Source organism: Molothrus ater, chromosome 6 (genome assembly GCF_012460135.2).
Source record: "Molothrus ater isolate BHLD 08-10-18 breed brown headed cowbird chromosome 6, BPBGC_Mater_1.1, whole genome shotgun sequence".
Lineage (NCBI taxonomy): Eukaryota > Metazoa > Chordata > Aves > Passeriformes > Icteridae > Molothrus > Molothrus ater.
Genome location: NC_050483.2, coordinates 46,752,252 through 46,770,836, shown reverse-complemented (window position 1 = coordinate 46,770,836; position 18,585 = coordinate 46,752,252). Strand labels below are relative to the sequence as shown.

The 18,585-nt window shown below is 40.3% G+C and overlaps 1 protein-coding gene across 1 annotated transcript in view; it reads right to left on the bottom strand.

Moving 5' to 3' along the window:
* LOC118687349 (ras and Rab interactor 3-like) overlaps window positions 1–18,585 on the bottom strand; it is a 153,121-nt gene that overhangs the window by 57,523 nt on the left and 77,013 nt on the right. Inside the window, 1 exon segment of the mRNA XM_036384275.2 lies at window positions 16,927–17,075. Coding sequence (XP_036240168.1) covers window positions 16,927–17,075 — 149 coding nt within the window.

The following is an 18,585-nucleotide window of genomic DNA, read 5'->3' as shown; positions in this document are numbered from 1 at the left end:
AGCTAAGCACTTCAAAACTCTTGTAACTGATTATCTTGAGGGAAGCACTGCCTTCATGGTCCCCTTCAGCTGGGTAGAGGGATCTCATTTCTGGAGATAGGCAGAATTACTTTAGAGAGTTTAGACAGGTACAGAATGGACAGAGGAAAGGCTTGTGGCTACGATATTTACCATACTGGGTGATGCTTGTGGCTCTGTTTCATTTGCACAGGTTGAAGAGCACTGCTCCCTCGACCACAGCTGCTTCACAGGGCTGTGGTACCAGGTATTTTGACAGACATTTCCCCCCTCCCTCCCCCACAAAGTTCACAATCAAAGGACACCAGCTGAAAGCTTGCCTTGCCTCTCTGGGATGCACCCCCTTGACAGCCAGGGATGGATTCTGAGTTCAGCCAGCTCCAGCTCTGGGGTTACTCCAGACTGACACCAGAGCACAGCTCCAACTCAGCCCTGTGCATTTGTGTTGTTTAGGAATTCCCCTTGCCAGGGTGGGGGGAAGGGAATGGCACTGGTGTTCCTGCATTGTATGAGCAGATCAGGGCTGCCAAACAGACTGGTGGAGGGAGGGAGAGTGCCAAGGAAATACAGCATACACACAGGCAACCCTGTGAAACAGCCCTGCCCTCCACAGCAATGGGGTGCAATACTGACAAGGACAGCTCTCCTCTCCCCTGTGTATCAGAGGCAGCTCTCTCTGGCTGGGAAGCATTGACACAGACAGATTTGGACCCTGTGCATCTTTTGTGGTGGCTAGTTCTCCATGGATGCCTGCCTGTTCAGCTGTGTTCTCCCCTTTGTGCAGCTAGATCAGTGCCAGAGCCAGGCTGTGCCCAGCACCCTGACATCTCCCCCTGTGCAGTACAGGCATGTCCCAGCTCACAACAGTGAATTCCAGAGGACTCCACTGCTGGCTGGCTCTCCTGGAAAAGCTGTTCAAGTGGTGTGTCACCAGGACAGGACTCAGTCACATATTTGCCCCTCAGGCACCTTGCTCTTTGAGTTCATGGGTGGCCCCCACTGCTTTCACCCCACAATTGCCATACAATGTTCTCTGTGGCCCATGGCCAGTACTTCTGGCAACCTGACCCAGCTTTGAACAAGTTCTACTGCTCAAGTTCTAGAGCACAGTCAGGAACCCAAGCCATGCCTACCAGGGCAGTGTGGGCACCGCCTCCCCCCATTCAGCAAATTCTGGAGAAGAAAGCACCTTCACTAAACCTCCCATGTACCTGTGCCTAGATTTTTAAGAAGATATTTTCTCATACAGACAGCCAGGCATGCATGATGTTGTCTAGCTCCTACCTAGCTCCAAATGAGGATTCATTCTATAGATTCTGCTTCAGTGCTCATCATGAAACACCTACCCAACACCACAGAAAAAAAACTAATCTCAAAATTGGCATTAGGAAGAAATGTAGGACATAGATCGAATGGCAGACCACTGCAGACCAATGCCTGCTTTGAGATCCAAAAATTGCAACTTCACTGCCCTTGTAGCATGATTTTGCTTTAACTGCTTCCACTGGTTCTTGAAGACCTTCTTAAACTCTCTTCTGCAATCTCCTTTCATTCTTGTTTTCTCAGTTTTGGTCTAGAGAAATCTGAAAGTCTTCTTTGGTAGTATGAATACTTTAAAACTAATTTTTTAAAAAATAATGATCAAACATCTCAGCTTTGTAACTATTTCTGCTTTAATAATTCCTCAGAAGGAATTAAAAGTGCCAGGTCAGCAAAATAATCTGTGATTCAGCTGCTGCTCTGAACACTGGGACTGCCAAGACCAGGTCCATCCCATCCCCTGTGACTTTAGGACCACCCAGAGCTGATGACATTATAACAAAACACATCACAGCCTCTCTTTGCTCTTCCACAGAACATGTGCAAAACGTGCTTTGCACTGGTTCCTTCTAAAGCTAAACCTAATTAGAAAGATTATAATGACAAATTAAATACCTAAATTCATTGCCATTAATTTGTAATTCCTCACAAAGGGCAACTGAAACAATCACAAACACATAGACACCCTTCCCTCCACAGGGGGAATGCCTTTTGATGGAGTTGGCAAAGCGTGATAGACTTCTGAGGCACCAAGGGCTTTTGATGACCATATCTTCACTCCACCCACAGATCCATGTGTATTAGAATTTGACCAGTCATTCCAAACAGCTGCCTGTTCATTCTAATCACCTTCCAAAAAGCTATTTATTTCTAGTCTCAAATGCAAAAAACCTTCTCCCTTCAAAATTATAAAGTTTGAAGGTCTGAGATGTACAATATTTAGTCCAAGTTTCACTAAGGTTTCTGTGCTCTTTATCAATTGACCCAGACAAGCATTTAAAACTCTCCAGATTTTTTCTTCCTAATGGATTTGGTTTAGGTATTTTCTTTAATGTCTATTATTCAGGTAATTTTGGAGATTTTTCTCAGTCTCACAATCCTATACTGCTGTTCTCAGAGAAACTATCTATATTTACTGATTAACGAGTGGAAAAAATCCAATTATCATTTGGAAGTATGATATAAAATAGAGAATCTCTAAAATACCTGGACTACATACACATGGTTTGATGTTGTCATCTTACTGCAGGGGTTCCATGCTGTTGTCTCCTATCACAAAAGTTCCAAACCTTCTTGGTGTTTCTCGTGGGCAGCTCCTCAGAGTACTGACTCTTTCCTCTTCACCAAAAGGCCAACTGACTGCAGTTCCCTTCTCACCCACCCACCCCACTCTTTTATAGCATCTTCTTCTCATTGCTTACAGCTGTGGCCTGTTAAAGTCATGTCTGTTCCTAATCTTTGATAATTGGCCCAGCTGCAACTCCTTAGGGGTAAGATTACTTTCTACACTATCTTTATTTTCTTATATTCTATCCCCCTACAGTTTGATAAGGTATGAAGCCAGCCCAAATTTGTGCCAAGCAGCCCTCCCAGCTGTTCTCCAGGACCCAGTGCTTTATGTGAGTACCTGTGCTCACAGAGCAAGGGAGATGTGTGCACCTTAGGTGCATGTTTTTCAGCCTGTGCTGCCTCTAGGTTGTAAAGCCAGCAGTACAAACCAGCACGTAGCCATTTAGGACAGGAAGTGAAAAACTATATTTAGCTGAACCTGTAGTAGAAAGTAGATGATCAGAATGTTGCTTACATTTGTGCACCCATTCCTGTGAGCACTGGTATAAGACTCTGCAGTGCTGAGAGGTTCCTGCTCAGGGGCAATATTCCCACTGTGGTCTGTCCTCTAGGAACCAAAGGGACAGCTGCCTCCTCTGCTACCACCAGTGCCACTGCACAACGTGTTCCAAGCATCCACCAAGTTTGGCAAGGACTCACAAACTGGAAGTGCTGGAAAAACCATGTAACAAGTCAGTGTGGTTGTAAACATGCTTTTCAGTTAAATCAGTTTTGGGAGATTTTTGTCTCCTCCCTAGCAAATTCAGGTAGCTTTGGAGAGCACCTCCTTTTTTGTATCTTTACAGTGAGATCCCAGTCTTGGTGCAATGCATCTTGAGCACAGATTTTTCCCTCCTGAGAAGCACCATCCTTCTCGACTGGAAAGTGTATATCCCTTATGAGAGCTTGACAGACAGCAGGGATTTAATAACACTGATTTGTTTCCAGTTGCTTGAACTGTCCCTTCCCCCTTAAACACCACATCTCACGGGTTCTGGTGAGAGTACTCCTTTTCTATGAGGAGAACTTTACAAGAATTCCTGAGGGAAACAGAACTTTTTCCACTGATTCAAATAATCTGAGATTTAGTCCTTTACAAAGGATGGCTCTTGAGTTTTAAATAATTTTTTTCTCATTTCAAACCTGATCCTGATAAAAGTTGGTCTAAGATTTACTTACTGCACTGCAGAGAGCTATGTGTAGCCTGGGTAGAAGAATCCCTTGATAACAAAGCTCTTGTGACCAACTAATAACACCAAGGTCATGGATTTAATCCCTGTATGGGCTATTCATACAAGATCTGGACTCAATGATCCTTGTGGGATCACAGAATATTCCATTATTCTGTGAAAACTCCCATTCCAGTAGAAGTCCTGGTTTTTATAGATGCTTCATAGGTTCCATGGTCTGCTCTACACAGGAGATCAGACTAGACAATCAAAACTTTCCCTTCTGAAGGTAAAATCTGTGAATCTATGAGAGTGGTTCAGTTTACAGATTCCTCCAGTGTTTGACCTCTTTATGTCTACATTCATCACATGAAACCTGTCAACTGTGATGTGGGTTTTGTGCCAAAAAAAGACATGTCACCAAAAGATGCACAATCATTACTGCATTAGGTAATCTGGTGTCCCAGAAATGAGAACCACTGTAACCCATCCCAGCTACCTGAAACAGCCATTTTCTCAAGGATGGATTCAATATTTGCTCATAACATTTCTGTCTCAGCTCCTGCCTGCTCTACTCATCATATCCTCCATACATTTGCCAGATGTTGGAGTGAAGGCATTTATCTTTACATGAAACCATGATCACCATGGTCAAGCAGCTCACATTTCTCCAGATGTTTTGTGATCTCACCACTTTATAATGTTCCTAGGAGTTAGCCTCACTCTAGGTGAGAATTAATGGTTAAATGTTAAATTCCCCTGCTTCTCTCCCATAGCATTGTGGAAGAATTTGATTAGATTGATTTCTATCCAGCTCCTAGCTGCACTTCTCCCTCATTCCTCTCTGAGTGGCTACTAATTCTGGAGGTAGATTTCTCCCCACTGTCTTTCTGACATTTGACAGACAAAAATCAGCAAAACTTGTTTATGGATTTACTAGATGCAGAATAGACCCAGGTCCTTAATAGGAATGAATGCATGCATATTTCCAAGTGGCTGGGGTACTTCCATGATAATTTGCACTGCCATCATTCCTGTGCATGTGAATAAGCTTTCCTTTTTAACTAATGTTAAACTATGCTGAGCAGAGGGGCAATCTCAGGAATTTCACATGCAATTTTGGTGCACAGAATTTTACAATCAGGTTTAGATTCTCCATCAACACCTTGCCTTAGGTTACCATTTCTTTTGAAAGCGATGAATTCCAAATACTTTGTGTAATTTGCACCTAATTCAGTGTAACCATAACAGGAAATCAGCTAAACACAACTTAGAAATGTTTCTAATTCTGTAATGTGTTGGAAGCCACAATGTGTGCATGCTAAAATGTAATTTTGAGGATCTTCAGCAATATTATAGTATGTAAACAAAAAGAGTTAAAATAGATTTTAAAATAGCCAAGTTCCTCTTTATGAGTGGAAGATAGATTGGAAATAAAGACAATCAGTGAATGAAATAAAAGGTCATTCTGTTAACTTGTTCAGATGCTCAAAAAACATATAAAGAATGCATGCAGCATGGCCATTGATGCTTCAATATTTCTCCAACCACTTGATTTACAGTCCTGATCTAGTTTTTACTTTTTCCTGCAACTCTAGACAGAAAACAAACCTTTGCAAGCACGTGGCTCCTTTCAGACATCTCACAAAGAGATAAACAAATATATCTTCCAGTCTATCACACTTAACATCTTAACTGTCACAAATGCAGGGAATATCTGCAAAGTGCAAGTAATAAGTTCCTCTCACCACTCTACAGGGATTGGATGCTTTCATTTTTTTCCTGACAGCTGTGTGATCTTTGTCCCTGAGTGTTTAACATTACATGGAACTGAGGAATTATACCTTGAAACAGGAGTGCCATTGTTCCACTTAATGCAAACAACTGAACAAGGCAAAAGCAATGAGAACTGCAATGCAGGGTTCTGCCTCCATCCCCCCCACCCCATGTGTGCATTTGGGAGCAGTGCTACAGTAAAACCATCACACAGTGCCCTGTCAGCAGCAATTTCCCCATTTGACTGAGCGTGCTCTAGGTAGGGCAGCACCCTCAGCAACTGGAAATGCAAGTATCCCATATCTGTCCACCCATCCACAGAGCTGCTTCTACTGGATCCATCACAGAAATATCTGAAAACTTTATTCATGGAAAACAGGCTAAGTGTGTTAGACAGATAAGAAAAAGTCTCGGTATCTGCTATTATTATGGTTTTCCAAGGGGGAAGGGGCAGAGGGGTGTGACTGACAGTTCCAGCAGCTATGTAATTTTCCCTTGCTTGTTTAAAACAGGAAACAGAAATGCCCAGCTTCAGCATGGGCTTTATGATACAACCAAGCCTTGGGAGGATTCCAGCCTTATCCTGGAATCCCAGTAGCTTGCTGACGGTCCTTTGTATCAAAACCCATTTTGCCTCCCACTGTTTTCCTGGGATTTGGTCCTGCAAGGTGCAGTGTTTTGGCCAGAGGCAAGGGAAGCCTTTTCCTGACAGAAAGTACACTTGAAGTCTCCTGGGAGTGTAAGGACGGGGTTTGTGTACACCTCAGTGTGCAGGCACTGAAGTGACCAGCACCTCATAAGGACAAGCCCTTATCCACTTCTGCATTTGAGCAAAAAGAAAGCAAGCCTCCCAGAAAAGCTTTGTCACATTTCCAAAACCAAAGAAGTCCCTTTTTCTGTCCTCTGCCCCAAACTGTAGATTTGGATTTATCCTTCTTCCTTAAATAGCTAAGGTTCAAGCTAAATAAAGCTATTGCAGTTTGTTTTCAGCTGGAACATGTCAGTTAAAGGAAATACTGTAAATTACAACACAGTCATGCCACACCATTGTGACTGTGTAACTAGTAACTCAGCAGTCAGCTCAACATGCAGCCGGGAACTCTTTGTTAAGTAGGAAAAGGAAAGCAACAGTTATTAAAAATGAACAGTCACTAAAGATTCAGGACTTACCCTGAGTCATCCCTGGCTCCCTTCTCTCCTGCTGATGTTTTCATCATTACAGCAAACTTTAAGTCACTTTCTGTATCACAGTGGCTTGAGAGTTCCTCGGTCAGAAAAGCAATTCTTTCCCATCGCTGAGCAGAACTTCACCATCCTCAGGTTTTGTACTGAAGATGGTATTTCAAGGGCGCGAGGGGGAAGATGTTTAAAACCAGCTTCAGGCTCAGTAGTATCAAAGGGCAGAGGACTAAACAAGCACTGAAATGAAAGCAAACTACCAAGAAGATCCGATTTTAGCCTCTCTTATTTCTACTTCCTGTATTTATATGAACGGGGGATTTCAGGAAGAGGCAGTCTTTGGTGGTCAAGGGTGTGTGTGTGTGTGAGTGTATGTGTGTTTATAAAGCCATATTTAGTAGTGCAAGCAGGTTAACCTTATTAGAAAGAAGGGCCCGAGACTTTGAACTAATTTGTTTCTCTCACCTGAGAGGGTTTCAGAAGAAATCATTTTACAGACTACAGGTATACCAGGAGGCAACGGAGCACAGTGAACTTTGTAAAGGATTTTGTAAGGCAGCAAAGCAGTAAGCCTCCGTCTGCAAATTCCTGAAGCATGTGTATTTCTACTGCTTGAGTAACTGGAACCAGATGGAGCTTGGAAACCTTTCTATTTACACAGGACCTGAGAAAACGAAATGTCTAATGCTGGCAGAGGGCAGCTTTGCAAGAGCATTCCCAGTTAAAGCAAAAGCTAACGCTAAGTAGTGTGACTGCTGGCAGATGAAGAGCTCTCCAGGCTGGGAAGCTCAGCCGGGCTCGGTGCACGTTTGACCTGCCAGCGATTGAGGCTCTGCTGGGCGGGAATCTGACCCAAAACACACCAGCTGTGCAGGCTGGGGGCTGCCAGATGTGCTGCCAGACAGGGCTGGTGGCACCCCTGTTTGGCAGCCCCGTGGCTCCAGAAGTATTTGATGTTAGGAGAATACATAATGGAAAAAATAAGGCAGAAGTAGAAAGAAGAGGTGGAGAAAAGCAAATGGATGGAGTGGAAGGGAGACGAAAGTAATTTTTTGCCCCCTTTATCTTTAGAAGGAATTTCTCTGGCTTCTGAAAATAGACAGCGATACACAGTCCAGTCCAGAGCAGAAATGCAAATGCCAGGGAGCTGTCAGTGTATTGGCAAGAGGGAAATTGGACCTCAGTGCAGAACACAGAGCCAGTTCTGCTGGCACTGAGCTAGAAAGAGTCAGGGAGACTTTCACCATCACCAAGTCACACCTTTGATGGAACACAAGTCAAAAATTTCCCTTTTTTTTTAATAAAGACTGTAACTTCAGTTCACATTAGGAAATTTATCTTCCAGCAGCTTTTACAAGGATTTATCTTAGAAACATTATTATCTTAGAAAGAGCCTTACTGAAAGACTGCATGATGGAAAATTCACCACTGTTCTAAGTAAGGCATGTTAGTGCTTACTTTCTGCCATTATTTAAATTCACACCTGATTTTTTTGCCTTATCTAATTTTAAATTTTCAGCTACTGTATCTTGTAATGCTCTTTTCTACAATATTAAGGATCTCCTTGCTCCAGCTCCTGGAGTCATTTTCAGGCAACAACAAACTCATTCATGAAAAATTTAGTCCTCTTAAACAAACTGGTTGGCTGAGATTCACTCATCCCTTACTGCAGACTTGTCAGATCTCAGCTCTGAATCCTCTGTGGGTTCTGGGCTCAGAGGTCCAAGAAAAAAAAATCTTCTAGATTTACTCACTAGCTGGGCACCTTTGAAATGCACCTCAGGTACTGGCATGAGAACAATCTCCTACATGCATCACACAAATTCAACCCTACCCCAGTTTACACCTCCCTCCCCTGCAATTCAGCAGGAACCAGGCCCATTCAGCATTTGCCCTTGCTCTGCTGGAAAAAAAGTTTTGCTGAGACAAAACATTGCAAAGTTGTGCTGTCTGCATGGATCTGCTCACACAGAGAAAACTGTTCACACAAACAGGCAGCCATCCTAGGCAAAGACTTAAGATTTTGCAAATGCAGAACACAACAGAGTTAGAAAATTCCAATTATATTTTTAGGGAAGAAGAAAACATTACTAGAACAAATAAATAGGTCCAGGAAAAAATGGCAAAAAATACAGAATACAAAATTCCAGTATTTTGGTGCTATCTGTTTCATGTGATTTGAGTAAAAAATTTAATGTTATTTCCTATGTAAAGAATGCAGTTTCAGAAGTTTGAAGTTTTGAAATTTGTTTTGTTAAAGATATTGACCAAATTTAATTTTAAAAGTCCCATATTTTCTGCAAAATGCTCAGCACTTCTGTAAAATATTTAAAATATGAAAAAGAAGACAAATTTTGTTCAAGCTTTACTAGGTGTCTTTCTGAGCTGGAGATTTGACAGGTTTAGTATGTGACAACGTGTTCTAGAATCAGGCTTTGGAAGGAAACAATTACAAAAAAGCTAAATGACAAAATCATATCCAGTTACTTCAAATTGACATTTTTCTGTGATAAATCCAAGCCAAATGGGAGGAATTTATTTCTCTTCTAGGACTGATTCACTCTTTCCATCTTAAGCCACAGCATCCTGCAGCCCTTTTTTGTAGTTTCATGCAGCTGGGTTGGAAAGGTTTAAAAATGGCTTATGGGGGAAGCCATTAAGTACAATGAGCACTTGAGCTACAATAAAGGGCTTTCAGAATATACCCAGATTACACCACAGTTCTGCTTTCCATACAGGAGGGAGAGGCTACATCAATAATATGGCCTGTGATAGGAGTCCTCAGGAACTGTCATGCCTATTGTGTCACTAATCCATAGATTATGTGCCTTTTATAGAGCCTATTACATAACAGATCATGATGGGTCACAGTGTCAAGGATGGAAGGATTAAATGAAGAGGCACTTTTCACATTCAGATTCTGATTTTTAAAAGTTAATTCTTTGTAAAAGAAGGAATCCTTTTCTGTTCCCAGCTTAGAAAAATTTAGCCTAGCATACACTGAAGAATGAAATCTTTTTCAAAATTCAGAAAATGCAGAATATCCTTTTTCTCCACTTCCATAAAGCTTTTCTGTAGATGCACAAAAAGCCCCACAGTGGCTCATGCCAGGTTTATACAGCAGTAGGGATTCCAGTCTCACACACAGTGCTTAAAAAAAAAAGATCAAGCTTTGTTTTAACTTGCATCTCCTGGTAGTAAACTGGCTAGGAGTACTCATGAGAAGACTCTTGTCTAATGAAACTGATAACACACCAGGCCATGAGATGAGGTAAATAAACTCTCAGCTCCTCTTTTTCCAAGAAATGCATTTAAAGCTTTTCCTGAGGCCCAGCACAGACTGCACCACAGACTATACACAATATACTGGGAGTCTCCACACACCCTGAGGTGGACTGCAGGCATGCTGGAAATGGGAAATCAAGGGTAAGGAGTATTTCCAGAGCCTAGGGAACTGGGAAAGGAAAATAGTACTGTGTGGCCTCTGGACCTTACTTCCAGCCTCTCATCAGCATGCAGTACTCAGTGTGAACCTGCTGGACACCAAAATATCACAGGATGAGGCAGCCAAAACGCTCTTGATCAGGGCTTTTTCTAAGGTTGCCAGAATTGCTTCTGGATCAGTGCCTCAGTACAGCAAACTGTGTTCTCAGCAAACTGAGCTCTCAGTTTTCTGATCCCAAAAGAGCAAATTGTGTGTTTCGGAATTGCTGCAAATCAAACCAATACACTTAACTCACTCCAAAAATTGGCTTGATCCAGGCAATACTCCCTAGAATACACAGAATGTGGGGCCTTCTGTCACTCTGTTCAGCAGGGTCCAGATTTCTCCAAAAAGCTAACATGTGTAGGCACATGTCTGAAATTTTAGATTTTCAACAATATATATAAGAATGTTTCACATCTACTAATCATCTGAGAAAAAAACCAGCAAACATTCTTGTTTATATAATTTATTGATAGTGTACATATTTTTATATAGTGCATTATAATACTGAGTGCTATCATCTTTATAAATGCTGAGTTAACTATTTTTTAAAATTTTCACAACAAAAATAATCAAATATCATGCCAACATTTTGTAACAAATTATCACATTAAATCCATTTGGATTTCATGACATGTTTATCTGTACAATGGACCCCATATCACAGAGCATTCACAGTGCATAAGGTCACAGTCATTGAAAAAATAAGTAACATGAGAGATTTCTGTTATTTACAGTTTACAAACCCATCCCTTTCTGTTTTCAAAGTAAGCAGTTCTAGAAAGTTTTCATAATAGTTAAAGAGGTATTGCACCTCTAAAGGGCGCACTGCAAATACGAAACACAGGTTTTTAAAAGGTTCAGAAGTTATTTTAGTGACCATAAATGATTTCAAAGAATTTCTTGCAATGGAGGAGATACCATGAGCCAAATTCTATGCTCAGTTCCACTGATAGTAATTTGTGCCAACTACCAGGACACTAAGGAACACTGGCACCGCCCCCAAGAACACAAAGGCAAGAATTTGGTCATAACTTTGCTGCAGTAACAGCCATTTGAAACACAGGTGTTGCTGGGGAAGGAGATTTACAAGTTTTCTTTGCATACATAACTGGTATATGAATAAAGGCCATAATCCTTCTGCAAAAACTCTGAAAGGAAGCATCTCAGTTGTTATTAATCTTTCTAGAGATGATTTCTGTCCAGTTTTCACATATTCTGATACCCTTTAGAATTTGCTACCATGCCTAATGCTGTAAACCAACCTTTTTATTTGTCATTCAAGTTTATCAAGACCATCTCAGTGACAGGACAGCAATGACTGCCTACATTCTTTGTGCAAGTGAAAAAGATAAACAGAATTAAATTCCAACTGGCAATTCTTCTAAGAAAATATCCAAATGGCATTAATTTCCCATAGTTATTCATTTCAGACAGTGCACTGAATGGGAGCAAGCAGAACCACATGATGAACAAACTGCCACAATCACTGCACATCCTGGCTGTGGAGAAGCAGCCACACATCTCACATGTCAGGAGAGGACTTCACAGTACAGGACTTCACAGACTCTGGGGAAAAACCATCAGGACCTCACATGGGGGAAAATGTGAGAAAAGTGCTCAAGTTATTGAAAAGGAGGCTTTTAAACATGTACACAGAAGGTCAGAAAGTGGAATGCACACATCAGTGGAATGACATTCCCTTCTTCAGCAGGACATTGATCACTTGCATACAGACTTTTCCAAATGGTTCAATGGCATAATAACGGGTTTGGTACAGAATTGCTGCAACTAAACACTGTCATTTACCTGTGTAACCATCACATAAATGTCACCATCTAACAAAATGAAAAATATGGCATTCAGACTCATGGAAATAGAAAGAAAATTGCACAGCAAATGCATGAGCTGCAGATTTTTTTCTTCTGAATGTTTAAACATAAATAACAGAGAGATCTGAGGCTTACAATGACAGAACATTATGCTCCAAGGTAATGTACTTCAATTAGGAGATTCTTTGGTTTTACCTGGCTATCAGAGTTATTTTAGTGTCTGTTTCATATTACATAACATCTAATCTTTCCTTGGCATGAATAATCATACAGTATTTCTACAGCTTAAAGAACTCTACCAAAACCAACTAACAGTGGGACACGAGTAAATGGCATTAAAATTGAAAGAAATGCAAGAAAGGAAGACAGCAAAACTCATGAGGCATTTGTGCACCTAGAGCAAACACAGAATAGAAACAAGTGTAATTAAAGCAGAGTCACAAGGGAAATCAAAGACAGAATAGAATCTTCTCTATAATTGCTAAGTATTAGATTAGTAAAGACCTTTGCCATTTGTTTACATGTTGACAGAAAGCTTACAAATATAACCTAAAACCAGAAGCTAACTTTGCTTGTTGCAGCTGCAGCAAGCATATAAAAACAAAATAAAATTGGCACACCAAAGACTGAGCCAGGAGAAAGATGGTTGACTATGCTGTACCTGTTGGGAAAACTTAAGGTGTTCTTCTAGGTTAGACTTCAGCCCAGAGAGAAGCCCTTAGAGCATCAAAGAGACATTAAGATAACCATACCTGGAGCTCCTTAGATTTAGACATGCAGATCCTGAGCTTGAAATCTTTACTCAAGCAATACTTTATAATGCAGTTCAATTGTTATGGTAAATAAATGGAATCAAGCACTGCTGAACGCAATGGAAACATTCCCAGTTCCTTGCTAGAGAGAGAATTACACTCCATGGGTCTATGTGGGACTGTGCTACTCCAGGGGAACTGCAGCTCAAAAGAGCTGCTCTAAGCCCTCCTTGGCCAGCTGTAACTCAGTTTTGATCCTGCTCATACACAAGGGCAGATGCACAGTTGAGAAGTCTGAGACCAGGAACAAATTCTCTTATTTACAAGAGTGGAAATCTACAGTGGTATCAGCAGAGCAGAAGTCCACAGATTCTAGTCAAATCTTTTAATTTGACAAAGAAATAAAATCTTTAGACTACAAAACCAATGGAAAGAACTGACTATGATAAGAAACCCAGAAACCATACTCTGCTGTCATCTTAGGACACAATCCAGCAAGGCACTTGGATAGATGCTTAGCTTTAAAATGGAATCCAACCTACTGAAGTTAAGCTTTGCTGGATATGGGATGTCTTTTTCTGAGTTGTGTTACTTTTCAGTGTTAGTATGCTGGCAAATTTCAGATCACACTAACAGTTTTCTCTCTCACATCCACCAGCTTTCTTTTCACTCTTGAGCTGAACATTAACTTACAGAACATTGTGACATACATTCCAAACTCAGCCAGATAACTTTTGCAATGGTTAATGAAACAAAATGGCTGCAAAATTTTACAGATACAATCCAAACAGCTGCAATATAGAGCTGTGCTAACAGCAGAGAACCAAGCACAAATCATTCCTTTTCTTGACTAGAAAATGGCAACATTTTTAAGGGTTTCCTGACCACGCAAGCTAATGTTTTTATTTTATTTTATTTTTTTTTTTTTTTGGATTCATGTGAAAGGCACTAGTCTGTTATTACTCAGCAATAGCCTCCCGAATTACTGATACATTCTGACGTGGGTTTATCTGCAATACAACAATTTGTCAATCACATCTTTCTTGGACCATTCAGTTTACCTGCATGGTTTAGTGTATAACTATTTATTTTAGCATATGGACACAGACTACTTAGGAGCTTCTTGAAGTACTTGATGTGATTATATGTCATCAAAGCCCTGACACAGCATCTCATCATTCTTTGGCAAACAATACATCCTTGGTCATGTGGTGGTGTCAAAGGAGAATCCTACTAATGGTATTCATGATGATAAGCACAGCATGATACTTGTCTCATAGCAGTAGATGCAGATGAGAACACCCCATGGAATGCAGCATTGGAGTTCAATATAAATTGTCCTGAAGTGAGTTTATGTTTCAGGGAGAGCTGTAGATGACAGGAACTAGCCATACATTGTAAGGGTTGTTCTGGATTCTGAGACTGTTTCTGCTAAAAAACAATGCAGGTTTTCTGGAGCAGATGATATTCAGATTAGGCAGAGCAATTTTAAATGATGTATGAAGGGCTTACAGAATTAACAAAGAAAATTCATGTATATTTGGACAGAAATTCAGCTGCTACAGAAAAAAATGGTGCCCATACTCTTCCAAAATTTCCTGGCTCAGAAATCTGAAGGTACAATACAATTTTCTAGATCTGGCACTATAAACTTTGATGCCCTTATCCCTGTCAACTCAGCTGATCACTATGCATTCAAAACCAGACTTTGGAACTACTCTTCTATTATGTAAAGACAACTGAGCTGCCTGAACTGTGCACAGGAGAGCAAATGTTTGCTTGGAAACAGTTCTCCAAGACCACACAAACAGAATACAGGAAAAAACACATTTACTCAGACGCCCTCTCTGCTCCTTTCAGTCTCATATCTAAGTCATCCCCAGATTTTCAGCAGTAAACTGTCCCCCTGAAAGACAGCAGGGGAGAGAGGAATACTAGGGAGGGATATTCCTACAGTGGTGCAGCACTATGCTGCATTTTCACAGCTTTTCTGCAACAGAAGACTCCAAGATGAACATGAATTCCATCTCCTCAGCTTTATACTGCAGCAAAAACGTCGTGAATGCCTGGAAATGGGGTCATTGGCATACTTGAGATGAAATGTGTTTACTGCCATTCTTGACTATTTAATAAAGCATTTTAGTAATGCTGTAATTGTGTCCATCTTTAGTTCTTAGCTTAATGACACAACCGTTTAATTAAGGTAAGAAACCCTAAATGGATACTAATACTGACATTTGTAACAAAATGTAAAGCAAATAACAAATGTGTTGCTCTTTTTCACTTTAGAATCACATTGAATGGACCCAATTCTTAAAAAAAACACCAGCAGCAGCATACACTCTTTAATTTATTCTAAAATAATTTAAGAAATAATTTTAGTTGTAAACTCATTGCCTGGTGTAAACAGTATTCTGCATGTCAGCTGGCTAAACATAATTGTCATATATGTCAAAAGAAGGAACTTTCTGAGTAAGTGCTTATTTGCTAAGATTTTATAGTATACTCTCATTGACACATTTTTTAATATTTAGTCTTAATGGAAAATATTAATACATTTAAAAACACATCAACTGTTAGTTGATAGGTTTGGTTGGTTTATAAACATTAAAAAATTTTAAAAATCTATGTATAAAGGTAACTGTGCTTCTTTAGAAACTTTATGTGATCATTCACATACAGCTTCAAAATATTTTTAAAGTTTAGTAGCAATTCAAAATATGCTGTCTCAGTGATTTACAATTATATCACTGATAAATTGTGGAATGTTACCCGCTATTTTAATACTCTGGGCCGGATCTTGCTGTCAATTATATCCAGAGTAATTCCTTGTATCAGATTTATGCTGGTGGAAAGGATATCAAAACTTGGCTTCTACTCAGGGTTAAAAAGAAGTATATCATGCTTCAAAATTTGCATGCAATCAAATCAAGGACCATATTCTCTTGACAGACTTGTTTTTGTCAGGGTGACTCTTATCTGCACTGCTCCGTGTCAGACATTCATCTTCATTAAGCTTCTGGGAATAAGAAAAAATGGTGAAGAATACACCAGCTTCTTGACTGATGAAATAAGCTTCTTCCTCTCACCAATCAAACTGAATCAAACCAAATCATAATCAGGGTGGGTTTTGTTGTCAGAAAGTCTGGATTATGTTCAGCTACTACTCCCAGCTGATAACAATAACTGATAGTTACTGAGCACCCAGTTATATTTTATTTCTTTAGCTTCTTCTAAATTTACACAATGGGCTTACAATGGCCAATGCAAAGTTTCTTTTGTGGCGTAATATTCCACAAATGTCATTTTATATCTATGTATACAGCATTCCTCATTAACAATAAAACATATTTTTCAAGTATGAATTTCTGCATGTAAATTCTCTTCTTCGGTATGCAGTTACTCTGACTTCTAGTGTGCATCATCACAAGTGATACAACATACAACCATTTCCTCTTCTTTCTCTGCCACATTGTTCATTGAACAGAGTGATAAATATCCAACATTGCCATCAAAAACTGTCAGTGCAGTTTCTCTATAAGCAGAGCACTTGAAGGGGGAAATGATCCTCAACAGTGCATGCCATGATATGTGCCGTGGACTTTCTGGTCCTGTAGTTTAAATATTCTGACCAAGCCAAGAAAGGATCTGAACTTGCCTCTTATCCTTCCATGGAAAGTAAATGTCAAAACCAAAAGAACTATAAAGATTTTTCTCCCATCCTCTTGCTAACCCTGATGGTGGTGGTTGATTGTCTGCAGAAGGAGAAAGAAAATCACAGAATGCCCAGGAATGGGTCCTTTTAGAGTTCTGTGTAAGATCCATGTAGCTTTATGACAGAGCAGCAATATCCAAAGAGGAGGAAAATGCTTTGGTTGCCTTCAGCTAGCATGTTAAAAGAAAGGTATGCTCTCCTTCCATATAGGTAAAAGTGCTCGTTAGCTGATTAAGCAGGAATGACACTCAAATTATTGATGGAAAGAAGGTAGAAATGTGAAATGCCTCCTGTCATTACAGCATGTGTAATCAGAAGAATTTCAGCGTCTCTCCTTGCTGTGGTTTAAAGTTCTTCTCGGCACATAGGGAAGTTGACAAAGGTGAAGACATTGAACTCTATCATTATTGATAAACACAGGAAAATAGCATAAAGAAGCAACACGTAGATGCCTAACTTCCTGTCAAGTTTCCACTTATTAAAATGGATTCCAAACACCTGCAAGCAAACAGAGTGTCAGTTAATAAAGTTCTGAAGGAGACTTCTGGAAACAACCATTATAAGCTAAAAATGAGAGTCTTTTGAATTAGAGGTCTTGCAGGAAGACAAAAATATATTCTCAGTATTTTATAGATCAGAAAGGCAACATACCTTGTTGACTTGGCTCTGAGTCTCAGATGTCCTACAACTGTTTTACAAAATATTCAATGAACTAAACTAAATTAATGTCCCTCCCTCAAGTGCTCCCCTACAAATCCTTTATGTCCCAGTAGTACACCAGCACCAAATGCCCATTCTCTCAACACCTTCAAAAGAGGTGCTCTACTTATTTGCTGAGCTCCAGAACTAAGGGGTTACAAGTTACAGGTGGTAAAGCAACAAAATCCTCATGACGGCATCTATTTTCCACAGTGTTCAATGCCTCGAATTATTATTTTGCTCAAATTTGTTGCTCAAAGCAACAAAATCCTCATGAAGGCATCTATTTTCCAGTGTTCAATGCCTCGAATTATTATTTTCCTCTGAGTTTGCTGTGGGAGGGTCTGTGCAAATCAGGGTACTCAGCAAAACAAAGGAGACTGTAATAGATGCCTCAAATTCAGGTGATCTGGCTTCTGCTAGGAAAGGACTGTTTTCAGAAAAGCATGAAGAGCTAGCAGAGTAATGCCTCTGCATAATCCTCCCATTTTTTCCCAATATGCTGATTAACAATATGCATGCAGCAACACCAGATACAAATGTGTACAGAACACCAGTGCTGTTTCACAGGCACTGTGCAGTATGGCAGGCTGGGGATAAGAAATGAAAGAACACATTCTCACACCTCATAGATCAGATACATAAGAAGTTAGTAGCAGAGTGAACAGCCCTGGCCATTCTACCACTTAAGTCGTGCACAGGTGATGTGAAGCTTTGTAAGACTTAGTCATGCAAGAGTGTGAAATCTCCAGTGGTGACCACGTCCTCTACAAAGCCTGCACAGGCAATCAGTGAAAGATGTTAGTAGAAGTGGATATTTTTATACCTTTTTGATTCCTTATACCTGAATTTGATTCTTCCTACAGAGCGTTCCCTGGGAGTCAAGCAGGAACAGACCTTAAGTACCAGCAAAATTGACTTTTGAAACAGAATTATTGTTTCACCTTAAGAAGTCATGGGTTACAAGGGTCTCTCATGCTGAGGCACATTTAGCATGTCTCATCCAAGTCCTGAGGTTCACAGTCCTCACAGACCAGTCTTCACTAAGGGTTTAGGCGACACCACTTGATTTTGGCTGGTTTTGGAAATCAGAGACAAGGGCAAAGGTGATGAAGCACAACAGGTCTTGTCTCAGCCTAGAGACAGGCCAGGGGTATGAACATAGGACCACAGAAATACTGTTGGATTCAAAATTTTCAACACTGCCACTTAAATCCATGGGATCTATGCATTTCCAGCATCTCTTGCACCAAATGCCAGATTGCAGTCCTCACCGAGGATAATGGTAGCTCTTCAACTTATGGTAATG